Below are 25,305 nucleotides of genomic sequence, written 5' to 3' on the forward strand. Positions count from 1 at the left end.
ATATTATACCAGCAATCCAAAATTTGGATGTGCTCTTTCCAGTCACCTACCTACCCTCAGAGTAACCTCCATTTGACTTATAAAGCAATGATTAAGTTTGGAATCACAGAATATGTATAAATACACACATATATGTGTATACACACACACACACACATATACACACATATGTATACACACACATACATATATATATATATACACACATATGTATATATGTGTGTGTGTGTGTGTGTGTATGTCTGGATTTTTTTACTCAAAATATGTTTATGAGATTCTTCTATACTTTTGTGTGCAGTTGGGAGATTGCTCATTCTCATTACTGTAGAATATTTCATTGTGTGAATTTATGTATTCACTGAGACATTTGGATAATGTTTTTGGTTATTTTCAACAGTTCTTCTGTCAGCAATATAGTACATGTCTTTGGTGAACACATGTAAACATTTCTGTTGAGTATATACAGTTTTAGGAGATACTGTAAACAGTTTACCAATGTGGATATGCCAATTGATAACTCCTTATCAGTGCAATGAGTTTCATTTGTTCCATATCCTTGCTAATGATTGATGTTTTGTCTTTTTTTTTTTTTTTAAGCTATTTTGGTGTGGGGGCTAGTATATGACATTATGGTTTTTTTTTTTTAAGTAGGCTCCATGCCCAATGTGGGGCTTGAACTCAGGACCCTGAGAACAAGACCGCATGCTCTACCAATGGAGCCAGCCAGGTACCCCAAGGTTATTTATTTATTTATTTATTTATTAAGTTCTATTTATTTATTTTGAGAGAGAGCAAGAGAAAACAGAGTGCATGTGTGCGTGCATAAACCAGAGGGGGTTGCAAAGAGGAGAGACAGGATCCCAACCCAAGCAGGCTCTGCACCATCAGCGCAGAGCCTGATGTGGGGCTCAAACTCAGGAACCATGAAATCATGATTCCTGAGCCAAGGTCAAGTTGGACACTTAATCAACTGTGCTGCCCAGGCACCCCACAACATTATGGTTTTAATTTGCATTTCCATGTTTAATTGAGCACCATTTCTTATGTTTATTTATTATTTGGATATACCCTTTTGTGAAGTGTCCAAGTTCTTTGATCATTTTATTTGATGCGTAGTAATATTTCCATTTTCATTCCTGGTATTATTTATGCCTTCTTTATTTTCTTTTTTTAACCTCTGTTATTAATGGCTTATAATATTTTTAAAGAAAACATTTTTCATTTTGGTGACCCTGTTTACCATGTTTGTTTTCTATTTCATTACATTTCTACCTTCTTTGGGTTTCACTTTTTTTTTCTAATTTCTCAAAACTTTAGATTTTTAATATCTATTTGATTTCCTATATTCTTTCCTAATATTTAAGGCTGTGGATTTTCCATTATTAAGGCTATTGCATTTTCCAAGTTCATTCACTTGACAATTTCATTACCATTTAGTTCAAAATATTTATTAACTTATGCTGTGATTTCTTCTTTGGCCCATCCAGAAGTACAATGCTTAATTTCCAAATACATGGGAATTTTCTAGTGATATTTTAATTATTGATTTCTATTTTAATTTCACCATGGTCAGACAATGTTTGTTTCCAATCACTGAAATTTGTGGCTTAGCATATGATTAGGCTTGGTAACTGTTCTATGTGTACTGGAAATTAATGTGTAAATTCTTCAGATACTGAATGCAATGTTTTTTACATATGTCAGTTAGGTAAGGTTTTTACTTTGTGCTGTTCTATATCCATACTGATTTTTTGTTTTATTATTCTATTACTTCCTGACATGTTAAGTTCTCCCACTATGATTCTGTATTTTTTTCTTTTATAGTTATCAATTTATGCTTTACATATTTTGAGACTATATTATTAAGTACAAATGTATGTATGAATATACCTTCCTGATTGGGTTAACCTTTCATTTTTACAAAATGTCCATCTTTATCTCTAGTAATGATTTCTTGCCTTTAGGTATATGCTGATAGCAATATAAACCAGCTTACTTTTGGTTAATGTTTGCATGGTATATCTTTTTTCTAGTCTCTCACTTTCAGCTTTTCCATAGCCTAATATCTAAGATGTGTCTTATGAAAGCAACATGTAGTTGATGGGTATCATAACACACGATTTTAAAATATGGCACCTTGGCCTGCTGAATATTTTAAGCTTAAAGGAATTTGAAAGATGGCAGGTATATGAAGGACTCTGATCTTCCCCAAGGCGGGTCAAAATCCTCATGTGAGAGGTGGTATTCTTACACTTGGAGGAAATAGGCACCCTTATCTCCAAAGATGGAGGGATACTGAGAGGAATTTGAACAAAAAGGCCTTGATAAATTTCCCTAGTTTGCTATTCTTAGCTCATATTCTTTGGTACTGTGACATTTTCCCATGACTGTCCATTTGTCATCAAACCTAGTATAAAAATGCTCAGGTTTAACTGTTTCTTTGGGTCTTCCTTTACTTATGAATGCTCCCATGTCACATAAAAGTTGAATTTAATAAATTTTGTATGTTACTCTTTCGTTACAGAGGTCCAAGTGAAAACCTAGTAGAGGGAAAAGAAATTTTTTCCTCTCCTACAAATCAGCATATAGTTATTTATTTTTACTTCCACCATTCTGACAATCTTTGTATTTAAAAAATTAAAAAAAAATGTTTATTTATTTTTGATGGGGAGAGAGACAGAGTGTGAGAGGGGTAAGGGCAGAAGAGAGGGAGACACAGAATCTGAAGCAGGATCCAGGCTCTGAGCTGTCAGCATGGAACCGGATACAGGGTTTGAACTCACAAGCTGTGAGATCATGACCTAAGCTGAAGTAAGAAGCTTAACCGACTGAGCCACCCAGGTGCCCCACAATCTTTGTATTTTAATCAGACCACTTAGTCTAGCATTAAGTTAATGAAAAATGTACTTGGGTTCATTTAAAGCATCTTACTGTCTGGGGTGCGTGGGCAGTTTAGTTGGTTAAGTGTCTGACTCTTGATTTTGGCTCAGGTCATAATCTTGAGGTTGTGGGACTGAGCCCTGCATTGGGCTCTGCACTGAGCATGGAGCCTGCTTGGGAATTCTCTCTCTCTCCCTCTCTCTCTCTGCCCCTCCCCCTGCTTGTGCTTGCTCACTTTCTCTCTCAAAATAAATAAATAAACTTAAAAAAAAAATAAAGGTGGTGCCTGGGTGGCTCAGTTGGTTAAGCATCCGACTTTGGCTCAGGTCATGATCTCCTGGTTCGTGAGTTCAAGCCCTGCATTGGGCTCTGGGCTGACCGCTTGGAGTCTGGAGCCTGCTTTGGATTCTGTGTCTCCCTCTCTCTCTGCCCCTCCCCCGCTCGCTCTCTCTATCTCAAAAATAAACAAACATTAAAAAAAAAAAAAGGCATCTCAGTGTCTGTATCCTTGTCCCATCTGTTCTGTTTCTATTTGCTCTTTCCTATCTTCTTTTAGTTTTATTTACATTTGATTTCTGCCCTCTATTATAAATAGGTATACATTATTTTATCTTTTTAGTGGTTACCCAGAACTACACTGCCCCATTCAGTACTTATTAGCCACAGGTGACCATTCAGACTTAAAATTCTAATACATATTACCTTATACTTTAGTATATTAATGTTGATGATGATGATAGGTATGTTACAGAACGCTTATTTAATCCTCACAATAACCATATGAGGAGGGTATATACTACTATTTCCATCTTACAGATAAGGGAACGGAGACACAGGGAAGATAAGTAAATTACCCAATATAATAAGTAACAGACTGGATTTGTACTTAGAGACTCGTGCCTGAGGCATTTACACTTACATGATATTTTCCATGGATTTGGGTTTAATAAAAATGGAGATTGGGTAAAGTTGTGCAATCTGTAATCTCTTTATGGCATTTCCAGAGACATCGAGGATACAATGTTTGCCCTAAAATAGAGGAAATAAAGAAGAAAAACAAGTGAACTAAGTATTTTCAATCATTTCAAAGGTACATTTCCTACAGGTACAAAATATGGATTATGGTATGTTTGGATCCTGTTCACTTTAAGCAAACTTGTCATTTCTGTTAGCAAATTTCAGAGGGGAAATGAAGACAATGAATGATGACTATGAATAATTAATTTTCCATTTTCAAATATTACATTTAAAAAGGAATGAAAATACAGTTCCCTTACTCCTAGCTTTCATAGATTGGTCTCCAAATGGCAACCAATATGGGGTTCCTAACTTATTTTACCAAGAAAAATAAAACACCCTAAACACCTAATAAATTACCTTACTACAACCACCATTTCATAAAACAATACATAATCAACAAGAGGGAAAATACCTAAAATGAAGAAGAATCTTTAAAACTGAATAAATTGAAATTTATAAAACCTTATATACCACTAATTTATTTCTCATTTTATTGGGGACTTTAACACAAACTGGCAATTGGGGACCCCACTTCTGGATTTAAGACACTTTTCTGAAAATGCTTAAATTCACTTACAAAGGCCATTTGGATTTTTAATAAAGATGAGTGTGTTCATGTTAAATAGGGTAGTAATCATAACTTATCAAATAGATTTTATTGTATTTTAAATTACATACTGCCTTATCATGCATTTTATAATCTAAGGGCTTAAGTGTACTTCAATAAACAATTTCAATTTAGTAGGAATATTTAAAATAAAAAATTTAATACTGTATAAGACTTCAAACATATAGAAAATAATAGACACAGGGAACCTGGGTGGCTTAGTTGATTAAGCGTCTGACTTTTGACTTCAGCTCAAGTTATGATTTCACGGTTTGTGAGTTTGAGCCGCACATTGGACTGTGCTGATAGTGTGGAGCCTGCTTGGGATTCTGTCTCTCTCCCCTTCTCTCTGCCCCTCTACTGCCTGCATGCGTGCTCTCTCTTAAAAAATACTCAAAAAAAAAAAAAATTAAAAAAAAAAGAAAATAATACACACATATGTACCCACTATCTATTTTTATTAGACATTAATATTTTATGTGATTGCTCAGGAATTAAAAAAATGCTATGCTGAAACATTAACATTCTATCATGTTTGCTTTATTTTATTCCTCTCTATATACATACAAAACAATTTGAGAGTAAATTGCAGACATAATACTTCACCCCCTATTTCCTAAAAACAATGACATCTCTTATATAATCACAGTACAATTTCAGTTGGCCATCTAATGTCCTTTAGTACAAAAGAAAAAAAAGTTCCTGGTTCAGGATCCAATCCAAGATCATACATTGCATTTGGTTGTAATGTCTCTTTAGTCTGTCAATCTGGCATAGTTCTTCAGTCTTTGTCTTCCACGATCTTGATATTTTTGAAGAGTACAGATTATTTTCTTTTTTCAAAGAATATGCCTCAACCCTGGTGTACCTGATATTTCCCATGCTACACATTTTGGCAGGAATACCACAGAAGTGATGCTGTATCCTTCTCAATTCATCATATCAAGAGGCATATAATATCTATTTGTCCCATTACTATGCTAGTGATGTTAATTTTGATCACTTGTTTAAGGTTTTATCTGCCACGTTCATTATAAAATTACAATTTTTTTCCTTTGTAACTGGTAAGTATTTTGGGGGAGGATTTGTTGAGATGTAAATACCCTGTTTCTCATAAGATATTAATTCACTCACTAATTTTAGCAAACACTGATAGTTCTTGTTTGAACTATTATTATGAACAATTATTACCATGGTGGTTGTCCAGGGAGATCTCCCAATATCATCATTCTTCCTATCTTAATTAGATATTCTAATGTTAAGGCAAAGCTTTCCCTTCTATCAGTTTATTTATTTATTCATGTACTTATTGGTACCATTATGGATTCTTGGATCCTTATTCTTTTTTATTTTAACTTGTTTTATTTTTTATTTTTTTAAATTTACATCCAAATTAGCATATAGTGCAACAATGATTTCAGGAGTAGATTCCTTAGTGCCCGTTACTCATTTAGCCCACGCCCCCCCCACAACCCCTCCCATAACCCTCAGTTTGTTCTCCATATTTATTAGTCTCCTCCGTCTTGTTCCCCTCCCTGTTTTTATATTATTTTTGTTTCCCTTCCCTTATGTTCATCTGTTTTGTCTCTTAAAGTCCTCATATGAGTGAAGTCATATGATTTTTGTCTCTGACTGACTAATTTGACTTAGCATAATACCCTCCAGTTCCATCCACGTAGTTGCAAATGGCAAGATTTCATTCTTTTTGATTGCCAAGTAATACTCCATTGCGTGCGCGCACACGCGCACACACACACGCGCACACACACACGCACACACACACACACATATATAGTACATCTTCTTTATCCATTCATTCATTGATGGACATTTGGGCTCTTTCCATACTTTGGCTATTGTTGATAGTGCTGCTATAAACATGGGGGTGCATGTGTCCCTTCGAAACAGCACATCTGTATCTCTTGGATAAATGCCTAGTAGTGCAATTGCTGGGTCGCAGGGTAGCTCTCTTTTTAGTTTTTTGAGGAACCTCCATACTGTTTTCCAGAGTGGCTGCACCAGCTTGGATTCCCACTTATTTTATTCTTTATGTTATAGTTAGTTATAACCATTTAAACATTTTGGCCACTTGGGGGCTCCACAGGCTGGCTTCTGTGTCTTTTTGACATATCCATATTATTCTTTGTGTGATATCCTTGAGCAGGAGCCATGCTAATCTTCTCTGTATACTTCTAATTTTAGTATATGTGCAGCCAAAGTGAGCACCACATCTTAATTTTATATACGGATAACCTTACTCTAGTTTTTTTTAAGTGACTTTCATTTTATAATTGTCTTTAATTTTATAATACTTTATAATTTATTTTACAAAATAAATTTTATGATAGATTTTGTATGGTTTCCCAGGTATACTACTATCTGAAAATCTAGCTAGTTTTACTTTCCCCCCAGTTCTATGCCTCTAATTGATTTCTCTGGTCTAACAGCATTGACTAATGCCTCAAGTACAATGAATACCTTGGGTACAACGTTGAATAGTAGTGGAGATAATAGACATCCTTGCTTTTTTCTTCAACATAATGGAATTTCCTCGTATTTTGCCTTGTATTTTTCCCATTAAATATTTAAAAGTAAGAATATGTATCCATCCATTCATCCATCTAAATCTCTCTTTTTTTACAGCTTTTAAAAATTTATTTATCTCTACACCCCACGTGGAAGTTGAACTCATGACCTGGAAATCAAGAGTCACATGCTCTTTTGACTGAGTCAGCCAAGTGCCCCATCTCCTTTTCCTTTTTAAAAGTAACACCAATCTCTGTATTTTTAAGTTTTTCTTCCCCCTGGTAAGGTACTGAATTCTACCAAAAGATTTTTAGGCATCTGGAAATTTTTGATTTTTCTCTTTAGATCTGTGGTAGATTATATTGATGAATTTCCTAACTTTGAGCTGACCTTAAATTTCTTTAATCCCATTTGGTTATGGTGTATTAGTTTTGCAACGTGCTATGGGATTCTGTTTCCTAAAATATTTAATGTTTTTGCATTAGTATTTGTGATATTGGTCTATGATTTTTTTCTGTCTCTAGCTGGCTTAGATATCAATATTATACTTGCTTCATAAAAAGAATGCTCTTGAACAGTTTGTAGAGCTCTAGAACAGTCTAACCTTTGGGATTAGATAGAATTCTCCTGTGAAGCCATCTGTGCCTGGTACTCTTTGTGGGTGGGGTAGTTCCTTGATAATGTGCTCTATTTCTTCTAAAGAAAGCTTTCCATTTCTGACAGGTCAATTTTGGTATACCATAGTTTTCTAAAAAAATTTCCATTGCAACCAAGTTTTTTCCCCCTCATGTTTCTTTATTTTGACAGAGAGAGAAATAGAGACTGATCAGGGGAGGGGCAGAGAAAGAGGGACACAGAATCTCAAGCAGGTTCTTCACTGTCAGCACAGAGCCTGATGCGGGGCTTGAACTCATGAACTGTGAGATCATGACCTGAGCTGAAATCAAGAGTCGGACGCTTAACCAACTGAGCCACCGAGGCGCCCTGCAACCAAGTTTGAAATTTATTTATATACAGACACCTGCATGGCTCAGTTGGTCCAACTCTTGGTTTTGGCTCAGGTCATTATCTCATGGTTTCATGAGTTTGATCCCCACATCAGGCTCTGTGCTGGCAGTGCAGAACCTACTTGGGATTTTCTCTCTCTCCCTCTCTGTCTCTGCCCCTCCACCACTTGTGCTTTCTCTGTCTCTCAAAATAAACAAACTTAAAAAATATTATTTATATACAGATATAGAAAGTAGTCTTGTGATTTCCTCTTATTTCAATGGTATATTCCCTTGTCATTTCCTGTTTCTATTACTTGTTATTTTTCTTCTTAAAAAATTCAGGTCAACTCATGGCTTGTCTATTGTGTTAACTTTTTCTAGATTTTCTACTTTTCTATTTTCTACCTTAAATTCTTAAAAAATTTTTTTATTAATTACTTTTATTGTAAAAAAGAATATATGTGAGTTGACAATTCAGGAAGGATATAGTAGGGGTGCATGGGTGAGCATGGGCTCAGTCAGTTAAGTGTCCCATTCTTGATCTCAGCTCAGGTCATGATCTCAATTCGTGAGAACCACTGGTCTGCTGTTATTAGAGATTATCGTTGTATGGACGTATGTTCTCTTTTCTCCAGAAGTGGATCATACGGTAGGTGTATGTTTAAACTCTTTTTCAAAGTGGTTGTATCATTTTATTTTCTCACCCAGCAAAGTCTATGAGAGTTCCGATTGCTCTATAGCTCTGTCAAAGCTTGGTAATTTTGATGGGTGTGTAGTGGCACCTAATTATGGTTTCAATTTGCATTTCCCTAATGACTGATTATGATGGATGTCTTTTCATGTTTTTATTGGCCATTTGTATATCTTCTTTAGAGAAATGTCTTTTTAAATACTTTGCCCATTAGAAAATTTTTTTATATACTAGATTGAACAAAGAGTAGTAATTATGAAAAAGTAACTAAAATGTATGAGGAGACTAAAGGAAGATAGGGGTTACTTTGGTTAAATTTGTTTGTAAAAATTCAACTTGGCCTTGACTCCCTGTCTGTGGTGATGAGAATGTTCTTTTCCTCCAGATGCAGGGGAGGGTCTGTTACATATGGGAGTTTTATCTCCTGTTTTCAGGAGGAAAAGGGGAAATCATTGTGCCTTTCTTACACCTGTTGTTTTTCAAGTGCCTTTAGCTCAAAATAGTCAATATATCAAACTGGCGTATTTTGGGGTGGAATATTCTGAGCCCACTCTAAGCCCTGTGTTACCCTCGGTCTCACTCTGGGGAACTCAGATGGGCTTTAGAATTGGTGTACAAGGTGATGGTAACAGCCTGTGGTGGGGTGTGTGGGGTGTGGTGGGGTCAACATGTGCACAAGAGTAAAACCAACTCAAAACTCTACCTTTGTATCAATGGTTACCAGAGGGGAGGTGGGTATGTGGGTGGGTGAAATAGGTGAGGGGATTAAAGAGCACACTTACCACGATGAGCATGGAGTAATGTATGGAATTGTTGAATTACCATATTGTACCCCTGAAGCTAATATAACACTGTATGTTATCAATACTGGAATTAAAATAAAAAACTTAATAAAAATAAATAAATAACATAAAAAAAAGAAAACTTTTTTAAAATTCGAGGGGGGGAAGGGGAAAGAGGGAACAGGGGAAAAGGGGAGAGGGGGGGAGAGGGAGAGGGTGGGGAGACAGAAAGGGGGGGGGGGAGAGAGAGAGAGAGAGAGAGAGAGAGAGACAGACAGACAGACAGACAACAGGGAAGGGGCAGGGAGAAGAAGAGACAGAATCCCAAGGAGGCTCGGGCCTTATCAGCACAGAGCCTGACATGAAGCTTGACCCTACCAACTGTGAGATCATGACCTGAGCTGAAATTGAGAATCTGATTCTCAACTGACTGAGCCACCAAGGTGCCCCAATAGTTTGCCCATTTTTAAATTGGGTTGTCTTTATTATTATTGTAAGAGTTCTTTACATGTTCTGGATAAAAGTCTTTCATGAGATGAAAATATATGTATGATTTGAAAGTATTTTCTCCTACTATATGACTTGTCTTTTTATTCCTTTAACAGTGTTTTTTAGGAGCAGAAGTTTTAATTTTGATGAAATCCAATTTGTCATTATTTTCTTTTATGGATTGTGTTTTTGCTATACTATCTTAGAAACCTTTGCCCAAACCAGTCATTAAGATTCTTCTCCAATGTTTTCTTCAACAAGGTTTATATTTTTAGGGTTTACATTTATAATCTATTTTTAGTTAATTTTTGTATATGATATGAGGCATGGCTAGTCAATTGCTCCAGCACCATTTGTTGAAAAGACAATCCCTTTCTCCACTGATCTGCTGTTGTACTTTTGTCCACAGTTGCCCATATATATATGGGTCCATTTAAGAATTCTCTACTATGTCCTGATCCACTTGTATGTCTTCATGCCACTACCACAGTATCTTGATTACTGTATTTTTATAAGTCTCAAAACACGCAGTGTGAGTCCTTCATCTCGGATTTTTTTCGAAGTTGTTTTGGCTATTCTAGATTTTTGCATTTCCTATAAGCTTTACAATTAGCATGTTATTTTCTACAAAAAGGTCTGCTTAGAATTTTTTTATTAAAATGTTTTTAATGTTTATTTATTTTTGACAGAGAGAGAGAGAGAGAGAGAGAGAGAGAGAGAGAGAATGAATATGAATATGAATATGAATCTGAAGCAGGCTCCAGGCTCTTAGCTGTCAGCACAGAGCCTGATGTGGGGCCTTGAACCAACCACCCACAAATCATGATCGGAGCTGAAGTCGGAGGCTTAACCAACTGAGCCATCCAGATGCCCCTACTCAGATTTTGATTGGAGTTGTACTGAGTCTACAAGCTCAATTTAGAGGTAACTGACATCTACATAATATGAAGTCTTAGAAACCATGAACATAGTGTATTTCTCCACTTATTTAGGTCTTTAATTCTCTCAGCAATGCTTTGTGGTTCTTAGTGTACTGATCTATAAATCTTGTGTCAGATTTATTTCTAAGTATTTAATATTTTTCGAGACTACTATAAGTAGTGTTTTTCACAATTTCAACTTACGTGTGGTTTAAGTACATAGGATTTGTATAATGAATGATACTGTACCCTTCATTCTTGCTCAACTTATTTTTTAAAAATGTTTATTTTTGAGAGAGAGAGTGGGCATGCATGTGTGAGCAGGGGAGGGGCAGAGAGAGAGAGAGAGAGAGAGAGAGAGAGAGAGAGAGAGAGAATCTTAAGCAGGCTCCTAGCAGTCAGGGCAGCGCATGACATGGGGCTTGAACCCACGAACTGTGAGATCATGACCTGAGCTTAAATCAAGGGTTGCACACTTAACTGACTGAGCCACCCAGGCATCCCTGTTGCTAAATTTACTAATTCTAGTAGTTTTTTGGGGGTAGATTCTATCAGACTTTTTACATAGACAATCATGTCATCTGCAAATGAACACAATTTTACTTCTTCCTCTCCAAACTGAACAACTTTTATTTCTTCTTTTGACTTATTGCACAGGCTAGGACTTCTAGCATAATGCTGAAAACAAGTGGTAAAAATAGATATCCTTGACATGTTTCTGATGGGTGTTGGATTTTGTCAAATGCTTTTCTTTAACTCTGGAGATAATTTTATGATTTTCCTTTTTTAGGAAAAAAAGGAACCATAAGTTCCTTTTTAATATGGTGAGTTACACTAACTGATTTTCTAGTATTTACCTTCTATTCACTGCATAAATCCTACTTGGCAGTGGCATATTATCCTTTTTATATATTAAGATTCAACTTGCTAAAATTTTGCTTAGCATTTCTGTAGATATGTTCCTAAGAAATATTGGTCTGTAGTTTTTTTGTAATGTGTTTTCAGATTTAGAAATTTAGGTAATGTTGGACTCACAGAACGAATTGGACAGTACTCCCTCTTTTTAAATTTTATGGTAAAAATGGGTATGAATTCTTCCTTAAATGTTTGGTAGAATTTATTAGTGAAGCCACATGGAACTGGAGATTTTTGTGTGTGTGACTTTCAAATGTAAATCAATCTCTTTAGAGCATATATGACTATTCAAATGATATATTTCTTAAGTAAGCTTAAGTAGTTTATTTCTTTCAAGGAATTTATCCATTTCTTTTTTTTTTTTTTAATTTTTTAATGTTTATTTATTTCTGAGACAGAGAGAGACACAGCATCAGTGGGGGAGGGGCAGAGAGAGAGGGAGACACAGAATCAGAAGCAGCCTCCAGGCTCTGAGTTGTCAGCACACAGCCTGATACGGGGCTCCAACTCACAAACTGTGAGATCATGACCTGAGCTGAAGTTCGTCGCTCAACCGACTGAGCCACCCAGGCATCCCTGAATTTATCCATTTCAACTAAACTGTTGAACTGAGTGGTATAAAGTTGTTCCTAATATTCTTTGATTTTCCTTTTAATATTTATAAATTGTCATCTCTCCCATTTCTGTTTTTTTCTTTTATACACCAGTGTTTATTATTATTATTCTTTAAGCAAGATAGTATAATATAGTGTTTTTAGTTTAGTTTTAATTTTGTGAGATGGTTTTATTTTTAAAATTTTTTTAATATATGAAATTTATTGTCAAACTGGTTTCCATACAACACCCAGTGCTCATCCCAAAAGATGCCCTCTTCAATACCCATCACCTACCCTCCCCTCCCTCCCACGCCGCATCAACCCTCAGTTTGTTCTCAGTCTTTAAGAGTCTCTTATGCTTTGGCTCTCTCTCACTTTAACCTCTCTCTTTTTTTGTTTCCTTCCCCTCCCCCATGGGTTTCTGTTAAGTTTCTCAGGATCCACATAAGAGTGAAACCATATGGTATCTGTCTTTCTCTGTATGGCTTATTTCACTTAGCATCACACTCTCCGGTTCCATCCACGTTGCTACAAAGGGCCATATTTCATTCTTTCTCATTGCCATGTAGTACTCCATTGTGTATATAAACCACAATTTCTTTATCCATTCATCAGTTGATGGACATTTAGGCTCTTTCCATATCTTGGCTATTGCTGAGAGTGCTGCTATAAACATTGGGGTACAAGTGCCCCTATGCATCAGTACTCCTGTATCCCTTGATCTCTCCCATTTCTGATATTGATAATTTGTCTTTTCTCTTTTTCTGATCAGATTAAACATTTATTAATGACTCTGATCTTCTCAAAGAACCAATTTTGGGTTTCATCGATTGGGTTTCATCGATTATTGCTTTTTGTTTTCTTTTTCTGTTTTCCTCTATGATTTTTATTATTTCCTTCCTTCTGCCTATCATATAATTTTTGTTTTTATTTTTACTATGCCCTCCCTTTCTCTCTTTCTAGTCTTTTACTTATTCTTATTTATTTACTTATTCTTATTTATTTTTGTTTGGAAAAGTTTTTAAGGCTGTGAATTTTCTTGTGATCACTTTTAAATGTATCCCATGGATTCTGATATGTACTGTTTTCGTTATTAAGAAAACTTATAATTTCATTTTGTATTTTCTCTTTCATGTAATAGTTAACAGGTAGTTTTAAAATTTCTAGTTGGGTGGGCCTTACTGTTTTTGATTTTCTCATCATTTATAGCTTTACTGCATTGTGATCAGAGCATAACTTGTAATATTCTTACTTTACGGAACTTTCTAATATTTTCTTCTCTACCATGGCTTGCACAAGAAATAGCTTGCTGTGACTTGGTGCTTACTTTTCCATTTGTCAGTAATTTGAAGTTTGGACATTATCTTTCAGTTAGGGTGAGGATGTGGTTTTTTACATTTTTAAAGAATTTAGAAGAAATATAACATCATGAATAAAGCTAAAGCTATAATTTTCTTCCCTTTCCTCCCAAAGGAAAACCAGTGAATAGTGGCTTATGTATATTCCTGAAATACGTGTGTATGATTCCCATCCATGTTTTTATGTTTACTAAGTATGTATCCAAAAACCATACAGGCTGTTTCATGTTATTTTAAAATTTATGTAGATAGTATCATACTGTATGTCTTCTTTGCAACTTCACAGTCATCATTATATTTTGAGATTTATTAATGTAGTTACACCTCACTAGTGAATATTCTAGTTTATTCACTCTAGCTGTTGTATCCCACTGCATAAATAAGTTAACTATCCATTTTCCTTTTTTTTAATTATTAAAAAAATTTTTTATGCTTATTTATTTTTGAGAGAGAGAGCGAGAGCAAGCAGGGAGGGGCAGAGAGAGGGGGAGACACAGAATCTGAAGTAGGCTTCAGGCTCTGAGCTGTCAGCACAAAGCCCAACACGGAGCTTAAACTCACAGACTGTGAGATCATGACCTGAGTCAAAGTCAGACGCTTAACCTAGTGAGCCACCCAGGCACCTCACCATTTCCCTTTGTTGATTCCAATTTTTCACTATTATAAAGAGCTATGAACATTCTTATACATAATCATCATAAGTAAATTTCTACTTAGATACCAAGAAGTATATTTTTGAGTCACAGGGTACAAGCATTTATTTAGGTATTGCCAAACTCTTCTCAAAAGAAGTTCTATTAATTTATAACCCACTAAAAATATCTAAGATTTCTATTTTCCCAAATTCTTGGCATCACTGGACATTTCCATTTAAAAAATTTTAAAAACTAATCAGAGTTAACCAAGCCTCTTATAAAAAAGAGTAGTATTTACAGATGGAAAACTGAGATGCTGAATTACTGCTTTATGTTTTACAGGTATTCCATTACCGAGTCTTAAACCACTAATTTTAAAGGTATAAAATAATTTATTGATGTTTACTTTCTAGGTCCAAATAGTAATTTGAGCATAGCAGTTTGTCTGGAATACACTGTTTTGGCTTTACCATAAAACTGCTTTAACTCAATGTTAATATATCATCAGACTACATCATCATCTGAAGGATGCTTTCAGAAAATCTGTTGCTGTTACAGAGCAGCTGAGCATTTTTTACACTGTTGTTAATTAAATATGACTATTCGGGAGAAATTTTTATTTCGTCTTAGTACAAGAACAACTATACTTAAACATCTGGTTCATTGTTATTAATGAACATTGCTAGTCTTAGTTCTTTAATTATGCTAGACATTTGGAAAGCTATTGCCAAATACAAGGTCTATGTATAGCAAATGTATAGGACCTTATAAGAACAACCTCCCTTCTTAGATTCATGTTACCATTTCTGTCCTCATTTTCTTTGTTGATCTTCCTTACCTACTTTATGTATTTTTCTAAGTCATCTAAAATTAAGTATTTAGTTGAATTCATAATATTAAAATGATCAATGCTACAATATTTAGCCTATACTTTTTCAAAAATATGAATTAGAAGTTTCTATCCCATCATTCTTTTATACTGTCAAAGGCACATCTGATTAGAAACTATATTCTCGAATTGCTCTGGTACGTTTTTTTTTAAGTTTTTATTTTTAAGTAATCTCTACATCTAACATAGGGCTTGAACTTATAACCCTGAGATCAAGAGTCACCTGCTTTACCGACTGAGCCAGCCAGGTGCCCATGGTGCTTACCTTTTCTGCTACTTCCCGCACAGACTGGACACTTGTTCCATACAGATGGTTATTATACTGGCCAGCTTCAATAAATTTATGCTCCTGGATATCTTTTTCCATCTGCTCTCTTGAAGTCACAAAATGATAATCTCTTCCATCTACCTCATAGTCTCGTTTTGGTCTAGTTGTATCTTTAAAAGAAAATAACTTGAAGTGTTTAGTATTAACAAACATAACAAATCCATTTTCTCTTAAATAATGTTTTGTTAAGTTTAACACAACAGCGATTAATTGAAACTTAAAAAGGGACAATATGGAGGAATAACTGATAACTTAGTATAAACCATTAAAAACGGTAATGTTTGCTTTTACGACACATGGTGACAAAATGTTAAGAACAATAATTAAGAATATTTATGTGGCTTACTTACGAGGAACACATGATCCAAATTTGTCAGGAAATTCAGAGATCAAGTCATCATTTATCCTGTCTTTCATAGGTCCCAATATGATCACTGGTCGAGTATAATTAACTGTAAAGATAAACTGCATGTTAAAAGGAATAAACACTCAACAAACATCAATGTATTTCACCAGAGAATAAAAATATCTTTAAATGTTATAAAGAATATTTTTTTCTTTCTCCATCAATGATGCTTAACTTGCTAGTTTATACACTTTTCAGATCTTAAACTTAAGTTAATCTCCCATTAGAAGTCATAAACTTGGCAATTCAACCAAGTTAAATTCAGAATTTAGCAGATAGTGTTTCTCTACAATGCTAGTATCATCTCATTACAAATGAGAAAACACCAGTTTAGTGTTTACTGATCCTTTCTGAAGTAGGAATTGTTAGGAAGCAGATCAAAGAAGGGCAAAAAAGAAACTGGGTGTAAGAAGTGATATAATTACAGGAGTGATCTAGAAAGATGATTTAATAGAAGTGGATGATACCTTACACTGGATTGTAAAGGATTATGCTAAAAGCAGGGAGATTGATAGGATCAGAATTATGGTAGGAGGGATGAAAAGAAGGTTATAAATAAGGAAGATAATGAGAGAAGGATAAATAGGACCTAGAAACTGACTGGACAAGGGAGATGAAAACAGAGAAAGATCAAAGATGTTTACAAAATTTTGAACAAGGGTCACTGAAGGACAGTGACCCTATCATAAACACTGGAAAGAAGCTGCTTAGAAAATAAAATAGCGGGGCGCCTGGGTGGCTCAGTCGGTTAAGCATCCGACTTCAACTTAGGTCACGATCTCACGGTCCGTGAGTTCGAGCCCCACATCGGGCTCTGGGCTGATGGCCCAGAGCCTGGAGCCTGCTTCCGATTCTGTGTCTCCCTCTCTCTCTGCTCCTCCCCCGTTCATGCTCTGTCTCTCTCTGTCTCAAAAATAAATAAACGTTAAAAAAAAAAATTAAAAAAAAAATAATAAAAAATAAATAAATAAAAAGAAAATAAAATAGCAATATAAAACAGCTAATACAAAATGACTAAATTCTAACACTGTAAACTAAACCACACTTCACAAGATACATATAGCAAATTTCTATATTTATAGAAAAAATATAGCAAAATTCTAATAAACATTATTTTGAGGTGTAAGTTAGCCTATTTTCTAAAGTAAGAAGTATATTTTTCTATTAGATTATAAATCAACAGACTTCACAAACCTTCTTGTTGATTCACTGGCTCATAAGATAAGACATATTCTTCTTGACCACCTATTAGAAAGTTGAAATACAGATGAGAAAATCTATTAAGATAACTAATGCTAATTTAATTCGTCATACATAACATATAAATTACTGGCACTTTCCTGAGAAAACAGCAAAGATGTACTTTGTGAATTATTTCCGGCAAGATTTAGTAAAAAAAAAAAAAAAAAAAAAAAAGTGGCAAGTTATAAAGTCATAAGTTTGATAAATGTAAAAACAAAGTATAAATGTGCTATTTAACAACTACTTTTCTGTTATTCTGTGTTTTAAACTATCATTAGATCTATTTAAAATCTTATTTGTGATGTCAAGCATGTGATATTAATTTTTATTCAGAAGCTGAGAACTATTAAGTCTCTTAAAGATTAACTTTTTAAAGAACAGTTCTACATATATGCATATTTATGCAATTTACTGCTATTAAGAATATGTTGTTCTTTTGGTCCCACCAGATACAATATTTAACAGGATATATTTATTTTTTTATAATTATGATTATAATAAAAAATTTAATATAAAGGTAAAACTATAGTCAGTATTTTACTGGTAAAAAAAAATTCACTAATTGTTCTAATAATTCATTTATTCAATTAAAAATATAACATTTATGGGGCACCTGGGTGGCTCAGTCAGTTAAGCATCTGACTTTGGCTCAGGTCATAATCTTGTGGTTTTTGGGTTCGAGCCCTGCGTCAGGCTCTGTGCTGAAAGCTCGAAGCCTGGAGCCTGCTTCTGATTCTGTGCCTCCTTCTTTCTGCCCCTCCCCCACTCATGCTTGTGTGTCTCTCTCTCTCTCTCTCTCTCTCTCAGAAATAAACATTAAAAAAGTGAAAAAATAATATATATATAACATTTAAAGTGAGTTTAGCGGTGCCTGTGTGGCTCAGCTGGTTGAGTGTCCCAACTCTTGATTTTGGATCAGGTCATAATCCTGGGGTTGTGGGATCAAGCTCCATGTCTGGCTCCACGCTCTGTGTGGAGATGCTTAAGATGCCCTCCCTTTGTCTCCCTGCCCCTCTCCCATGCTATAATTAAAAAAAAAAAAAAAAAAAAAAAAAAGGAAAAACAATATTAAAACAAAAAAATGAGTTTAAAAAAGCTTTAGATAAGGGTACTCCCTTCTACTACTAGATGGGATGCTGCTCAATTCATGAATTGCTTAATAAAGCCAATTAAAAAAAAAGCTTTAACTAAAACTAAATCCTTCCCTTCTAACTATGAATCACATAGACAGAAAATATATTTTGCTTTGATTTGAATTCAGAAGTTAAGTCCTTTAAGATTAAAGGCTTAGAGCTTAAGAATATCCTCAATAAAAAAAAGTCTACAAATTATATCTTCACTCAGCAAAATGAACTAAAGAGAGAGTTAAAAATTCCTGGGATTCTTAGCACACATACACACACACACACACACACACACACACACACACACACACACACACACGTATAGAAAACAAACTAGGAAGGACTGTTACTTCAAGCAGTTCAATAAAAACAATCAATGTTGTATAATATATTTGAGGATATTCCCCTTGATTATCAAGATTCTATAGCAACCTTTTCATTAAATTTGTCACTGGTTTATATTACATGTATGCAGCTGTAGAGCTTTTAAATTCATATACTGGCTTTAAAAGTATATTTCACTGCTTTAAAAGTGTATTTCACTGTTTTATTTATTATCATAATGTATAAAATACATACTTACAAGCTGCTTTTTAAAGTACTGTAAAACATGGTTTATATATTAGCAAAAACATGCAATTTGAATATTCCACACCTAACAATTCATGCAAATGGTGAGACAGACAGTATATACTTTCATTACCTCTTTTTAGACTAGAAAGCTACTCAACTGCTCTATGGTGAGTTCTGATTACACATTAATAAAACACTAATAAGAAATCACATTCCCATACCAAAAAAAAGAAAATTGTTATGTAACTATTATGCAAAAAATAACAACCAATGAAATGAATGAGGGTTAAAAGTATATATTGTCAACATGAAAAAATATCAGAGACTGATATTAACAGGATGGACCTTTTGAGCAGCCATACTCATCTGTAATCAAGATTACTTTCACATTAGACAGCAGTAAAAAAAAAAAAGTTAGAAAAGCAATTTTAATTTTTACGGTACCACAACTGATAAATTCATGCACTCCCCCTGTTACTCCCATGCCCAAATCTGTTAAAAAAAACTTCACATGCTTGCATAGTTCACTTAGCAATATGATACCAAGAATGTAACACAGTACACCAGAAAGAAATCAGTATTATTGTTTGAGCAACTGTTGAAAAATTTTCCTTCATCGTGTATGTTCACCAGATGCTGGTAATAAATAATAACTTAACCCAGAACAGTTAACCCAGAACTGGTGACAAAGAATAAAAAAGGACATAAAGCTAACAAAAATTTAGCATTACTTAAAAACATTTTAATGCTCATATTAAAAACAAAATTACTAAAGAAAATGGCAAAATACAAGTTTATCCCTCATTTAACCAGATTTTTTTCTTGTAAAAGATACATACATATAAGTGTACTGTGCATACAAATAGTACTGTTTGTAAAAAGGATTTTAGAATTTTATAAATTTTTGGAAATTATCTGTTGTACATATAGGACTTTATTTCTGAAGTACAGACTTTTACTTGGCTCTCCCTGATTTTAAAGTATTACGCATCTGATTTTGTTTTTAGAACACATCACTAAGGCAAAAACTCCCAAAGGGTATGTATTACTTGTGATTACAAAAGAACAAGTAACTTAAAACACTTACGGTAACTACTTTCACTATCGCTGGCATTAGAAGTTATATGCTCTGAAATTGCAGGACAATGGAAAAAATAAAGAAAAGTGTCATGAGTTTAAAAAAAGCAAATTATCAAGATAAACACAAGATGACATTACAAAATATTGCGATATAAATCACATACTCCATTTTTAAAAGTCATTTTTGATTTTCCTTGAAAATTTTGTTTTTTTCAAATAAGTATGAATTAGGAAGGAAAAAAAAACCTGTAATTAAGGAAAATGCTCCATTTTTGTACAACACAGATTACAAACAAAATCTATGACAAATATCAAGTAGAATATGACAAAGAGGGCAAAGTGATCCTAGTCCAAATGTAGACACAGAACCCAAAAAGAGAAAAGTTGTATTTGACCAAACAGATGGCCATTTTAATGAAGGAATGTCTTAAAAAAGAAATGATCTTGCTTTTAGTTCAGCTTCTTTCTTGTTCCTGTAGAGAAATGAAAATCCATGTTTTTGAGATCATATAAAGCATTTTAGATGTCATAGATTCAGATGCCTCAAAAAAAAGTCAAATGGAAGGGAATTCTAGAAAGTAGGCTTGTATTTTAAAATAGACTAGTGTTTCTGAGAAATGCGGTTTTGATAAAACTGACAACGGCTGCTTTGCAATCAAAAGATAAAGCAAATACACCTACTCGCAAATTGCCTGGCCTCTCCTTGAGAGTGACCTCATTTCATAACTTGATTGTTCAGTAAACACCAGGCACTCTTCCCATGCAAATGTAATTTTGAATGTTCTCTCAGTAAGTATCTCCCATGAATTAAAAAAAAGTAATTTTATTTATAAAATTAAAAAACAAAATTTTCCACAGGAGAGAGGGAAATCTAAATTTCTTATGTGAAGCACGGGAAAACATTTTTAAAGGATAAGAAAAGAGCTGGAAGAGAAATATCTGCTGTATCATACCACGTAAAATCAAGAGGCACTACTGAAAAGTTCAGAGAATGGTAGAATTTAAGACTTAAAATAAGATAACAGTTCTTGAACTACTGTCACATTGAAAATTACGTCTGTTATTCTAACCTGCAAAGACAAGGTATAATTTTCTTTCTTCCTTTTATAATTGCAGTACAGTTGACATACAATGTTGTGTTAGTTTCAGGTACAAGGACATAACTTCCTTCTTATTATATATATTTTAAATACAGCAGGACATTAAAAATTATAAGTAAAATCAAATAATATATGACAAGCATATGTAAAACGTTTTTTAAAAGTTTATATTTAAAAATTCCTTCTCTTGTAATACAAGTCAAAACCACACTGAGATACCACCTCACACCAGTCAGAGTGGCTAAAATTAACAACTCAGGAAACGATAGATGCTGGCAAGTATGTGGAGAAATGGGAACCCTCTTGCACTGTTGGTGGGAATGCAAACTGGTGCAGCTGCTCTGGAAAGCAGTGTGGAGGTTCCTCAAAAAATTAAACATAGAACTACCCTATGACCCAGCAAGAGCACTACTAGAAATTTATTCAAAGGATACAGGACTGCTGATTCACAGGGGCACATGTACCCCAATGTCTACAGCAGCGCTTTCAACAATAACCAAATTATGGAAAGACCCTAAATGACCATCAACTGATGAATGGATAAAGATGATGTGGTTTATATATACAGTGGACTACTACTTGGCAATGAGAAAGAATGAAATCATGCCATCTGCAGCAAAGTGGATCAAACTGGAAGGTGTTATGCTGAGTGAAATGAGTCAGCCAGAGAAAGAGATATCATATGTTTTCACTCATATGTGGATCTTGAGAAACTTAACAGAAGACCATGGGAGAAAGGAAGGGGAAAAAATAGTTACAAACAGTGAGGGAGGGAGGCAAACTGTAAGAGACTCTTAAATACAGAGAACAAACTGAGGGTTGACCAGAGAGTGGGGGGAGGGGAGAGGGGAAAATGGGTGATGGGCACTGAGTAGGGCACTTGTTGGAATGAGCATTGGGTGTTGTATGTAAGCGATGAACCATGGGAATCTACCCCCAAAACCAAGAGCACACTTTACACGCTGTATGTTAGCCAATTTGACAATAAATTATATTAAAAAAATTTTCTTTTCTTGTTACCACATGTACTTCAAAACAATCATTTTAAATTGTATAACATTCTATTGAACTGATAAATCCTAATTTACCTTACTACTTATTACTTAGACATTTTAGTTTGCTTTAAGCTGTTTTCCATCAACATCAATAATTATTTTTACCTCTTGTCCTATTTCCTTAAATTCATTCCCAGAGTAGGAATGACACATTAAAAAAATCTTAAATTTATATTAGAATTGGTATTACACTCTACAATCTCTAATACGTAAAAGAAAGAAACATTAGTTACTGTAATGGAGTGAGTGAAAGATAGTAAGTAGGAGTAAAGAAGAAACAAAATTAAACATGAGTCTGACAATTATAGAAGTTGGGTAAATGAATACTTACAGGGTTAATTTTACTATTCTTCTATTATTGAATATATTTGACATGTTATATAGCAAAAAGTTAAAGTTACTACGTATCTATTTTCTGTCTTTTCTGGGGAATTCTCCTACTCATCTCAAATTCTCTAAGATTACCAACAGTCGTTAGGCAATGAAATTCTTCAAGTTCTTTCAAGTATCCTTTTATGTAACTCTACAATAAAATCTTGCTGTTCAAAGCATGGCTCGTGGAATAGCACCATCATCACTGCTTGAGAATTTATTAGAAAGGTAAAATGCTTTCTTCCTGATAACTAAAACTAGCATATATATATATATATATTTTTAGTCTTTATTTATTTTTGAGTGAGAGAGAGAGAGAGACAGAGAGACAGAGAGAGACAGAGTGCAAGTAGGGGAGGAACAGAAAGAGAGGTAGACAAAGAATCTGAAGCAGGCTCTGGGCTCTGAGTTGTCAGCACAGAGCCCGACGCACAAGCCGCAAGTTTATGACCTGAGCTGAATCAGATGCTTAACCGACTGAGCCACCCAGGTGCCCCTAAAAATTGTATTTTTAAAGGAACTTCATCACAAAAAGGTACTCAAATATCCAATAAACATATGAAAAGGTGTCCAAGTTTATTACTTATCAAGGAAATGCAAAATAAGCCACAATGGATATCCCTACCATACATCAGAATGGCTAAAATGAAAAAAAAAGATATGCCAAACACACAGAAGATATGTAGCAACTAGAACTCATACACTACTGGGGGTGGCAAAATTGGTACAGCCACTATGGAAAACTACTTGCAGTACCTACCAAAGCTGAACAGATGTATGTATCTATGACCTACCAATTCCTTTCCCAGGTATTTCCCCATCAGAAAGATATATATGTGTTGACCAACAGACATCTACAATATTGTTCAAAGCAACACTATTCCAAATAGCCCTAAATATATGTTTATTTACAAATTTGAGACAATAGGGGTGCCCCAGTGGCTCAGTTGGTTAAGTGTATGACTTCAGTTCAGGTTATGATCTCATGGTTAGTGAGTCTGAGCCCTGCATTGGGATCTCTGCTGTCAGCACGAAGCTTACTTTGGATCCTCTGTCCGCCCCGCCCCCCCCATCCCTTCCTTGCTTGCGATCTCTTTCTCTCAAAAATACATAAACATTAAAAAAAACCTGAGATGATATATGTAGTTTCACATTTTACTTTTTTCATTCACATTATGAACATTTCCCCATGTCATATGTTTTAATATGATTTTCAATGGCTATACAATATTACAAAGTATAGACAATCATACTTCATTAACCACTTCCCAAATGTAAGACATTTTAGGATGGTTTCAAAAATTTTTTGACTGTAGTTTCTGAATAAAATTAAAATAAAGATCCTGATGTATAAGCCTTTATTACCATCTCTGATTACATCTTTAGGATAAATTCCTTGAAGAGGAATTAGTAGGTCAAAAGATATGCTTTTTCAAATACACATAATTATAACATATTGAATGTACTCATTCCCCGGAACTCTACCACTGGGTTTTTCTTTAAAAGAAATGTCTGTCAAGAAGATGGGTAAAAACTGTCATTTTGGATGCTTATTTCACTTGTTATTGTTTTAGCATTCTTCTCACATCCCTTGTTTAGTTACCTAATGAAGAGAGAATCTATTTCTTAGTGATCTGTCAGAAATGTGTAGTGCAAAGATATCCCTTTGCCATACATGGTATAAATATATTCTTCTTCAAGTTTTAATTTTGATTTTGATGTTTGATGACCACAGCCATTTCAAATCTCTCTAAATCCAGTCTCACCTTTCTAATCAGACATCTCTTCCTGAGAATGTATCATATATGTCTTTTCTCTTTGCTCTACTACACATCATCCATCTCAAGCAATACTCCCATTCTTACACTTATTCTTTACACAAATAAAAGTAATTCTGGTTTTGGCATCTAAGAGCTCTGCACAACTTTGCTGAAATGAGTCTTTGAGATGAGAAGAAAGGCTTCCCATTACGTATCTCTTTCCTATGTGCCTGAGTTTTTGAGGCGTTCTACAAAATGGAAAGCTATAAAAATTGACCTTCATTTAAAAGGTACAAACCTTGTCTGAAACTGCATCATGATTTCACTTCTGAGCACCTTATACAGCCCCTCCTGAACTTATTTCCTTTTAGTATCTGTTAAAGGAATCTTACTTTTTTCTTTCTGACCTTTTCCAAAGTTGCCTTCTTAAAGCATACAAGCTGCACACATTTCTATTTCTAGCTTTTCACAAGCTATGATGATTTACTTGCATTCTCTCAGACTTCCATCATATTCTACTTAGTTCTGTTAGTCAAAATTAGGATTAGAAAGGTAAATTCTCTCATTGTTTCCTGTACTCTCAACAGGGCAAATCAATAATTTGATTGTCTTCTTTGTAAAATCATTTGAAGTTCATGTCTATGAAAAGTATTCTAGGTTATCACTTTTTTCTTTTTCTTCTTCAATTAAATACATTATTTTTCACAGGTTATGTAAAATTACATGTAGATGTACATCTTTCTTGATATTCAGTGTTATTCCACATTTCTTCAATGGGTTTGTTTCTCTGAAATAATTTATGCTTTTTGTTCTCAGTCCCTTCATGAGTCCTATTCCAACAAGTCCTGAATACCTATAGAGGTCACATTTATTTCTTCATACTAAAACCTCACAGGATTTTGCTTAAGTTTATTTCCTGTATTCGGAACTTTAGAATACAGATTACTGAGGCTACAAATAACATCCCT

General features: G+C 34.4%; 1 protein-coding gene and 1 non-coding gene across 10 annotated transcripts in view; both read right to left on the minus strand.

The window, feature by feature from the left end:
* Positions 1–25,305, minus strand: part of DLG1 (discs large MAGUK scaffold protein 1) — a 268,993-nt gene that overhangs the window by 10,659 nt on the left and 233,029 nt on the right. For all 9 annotated transcript variants that reach the window (XM_049628362.1, XM_049628367.1, XM_049628366.1 and 6 more), the window contains 5 exons: positions 20,058–20,099; positions 17,226–17,276; positions 15,976–16,077; positions 15,563–15,735; positions 3,800–3,909 (listed from right to left, as the gene is read on the minus strand). In XM_049628362.1, coding sequence (XP_049484319.1) covers positions 3,800–3,909; positions 15,563–15,735; positions 15,976–16,077; positions 17,226–17,276; positions 20,058–20,099 — 478 coding nt within the window. The remainder of the gene's footprint in view (positions 1–3,799; positions 3,910–15,562; positions 15,736–15,975; positions 16,078–17,225; positions 17,277–20,057; positions 20,100–25,305) is intronic.
* Positions 6,633–6,733, minus strand: LOC125922190 (U6 spliceosomal RNA). The gene has a single exon (XR_007457626.1). It is a non-coding gene; the product is annotated as a U6 spliceosomal RNA (small nuclear RNA).

Source organism: Panthera uncia, chromosome C2 (assembly GCF_023721935.1).
Source record: "Panthera uncia isolate 11264 chromosome C2, Puncia_PCG_1.0, whole genome shotgun sequence".
In the NCBI taxonomy this organism is placed as follows: Eukaryota; Metazoa; Chordata; class Mammalia; order Carnivora; family Felidae; genus Panthera; species Panthera uncia.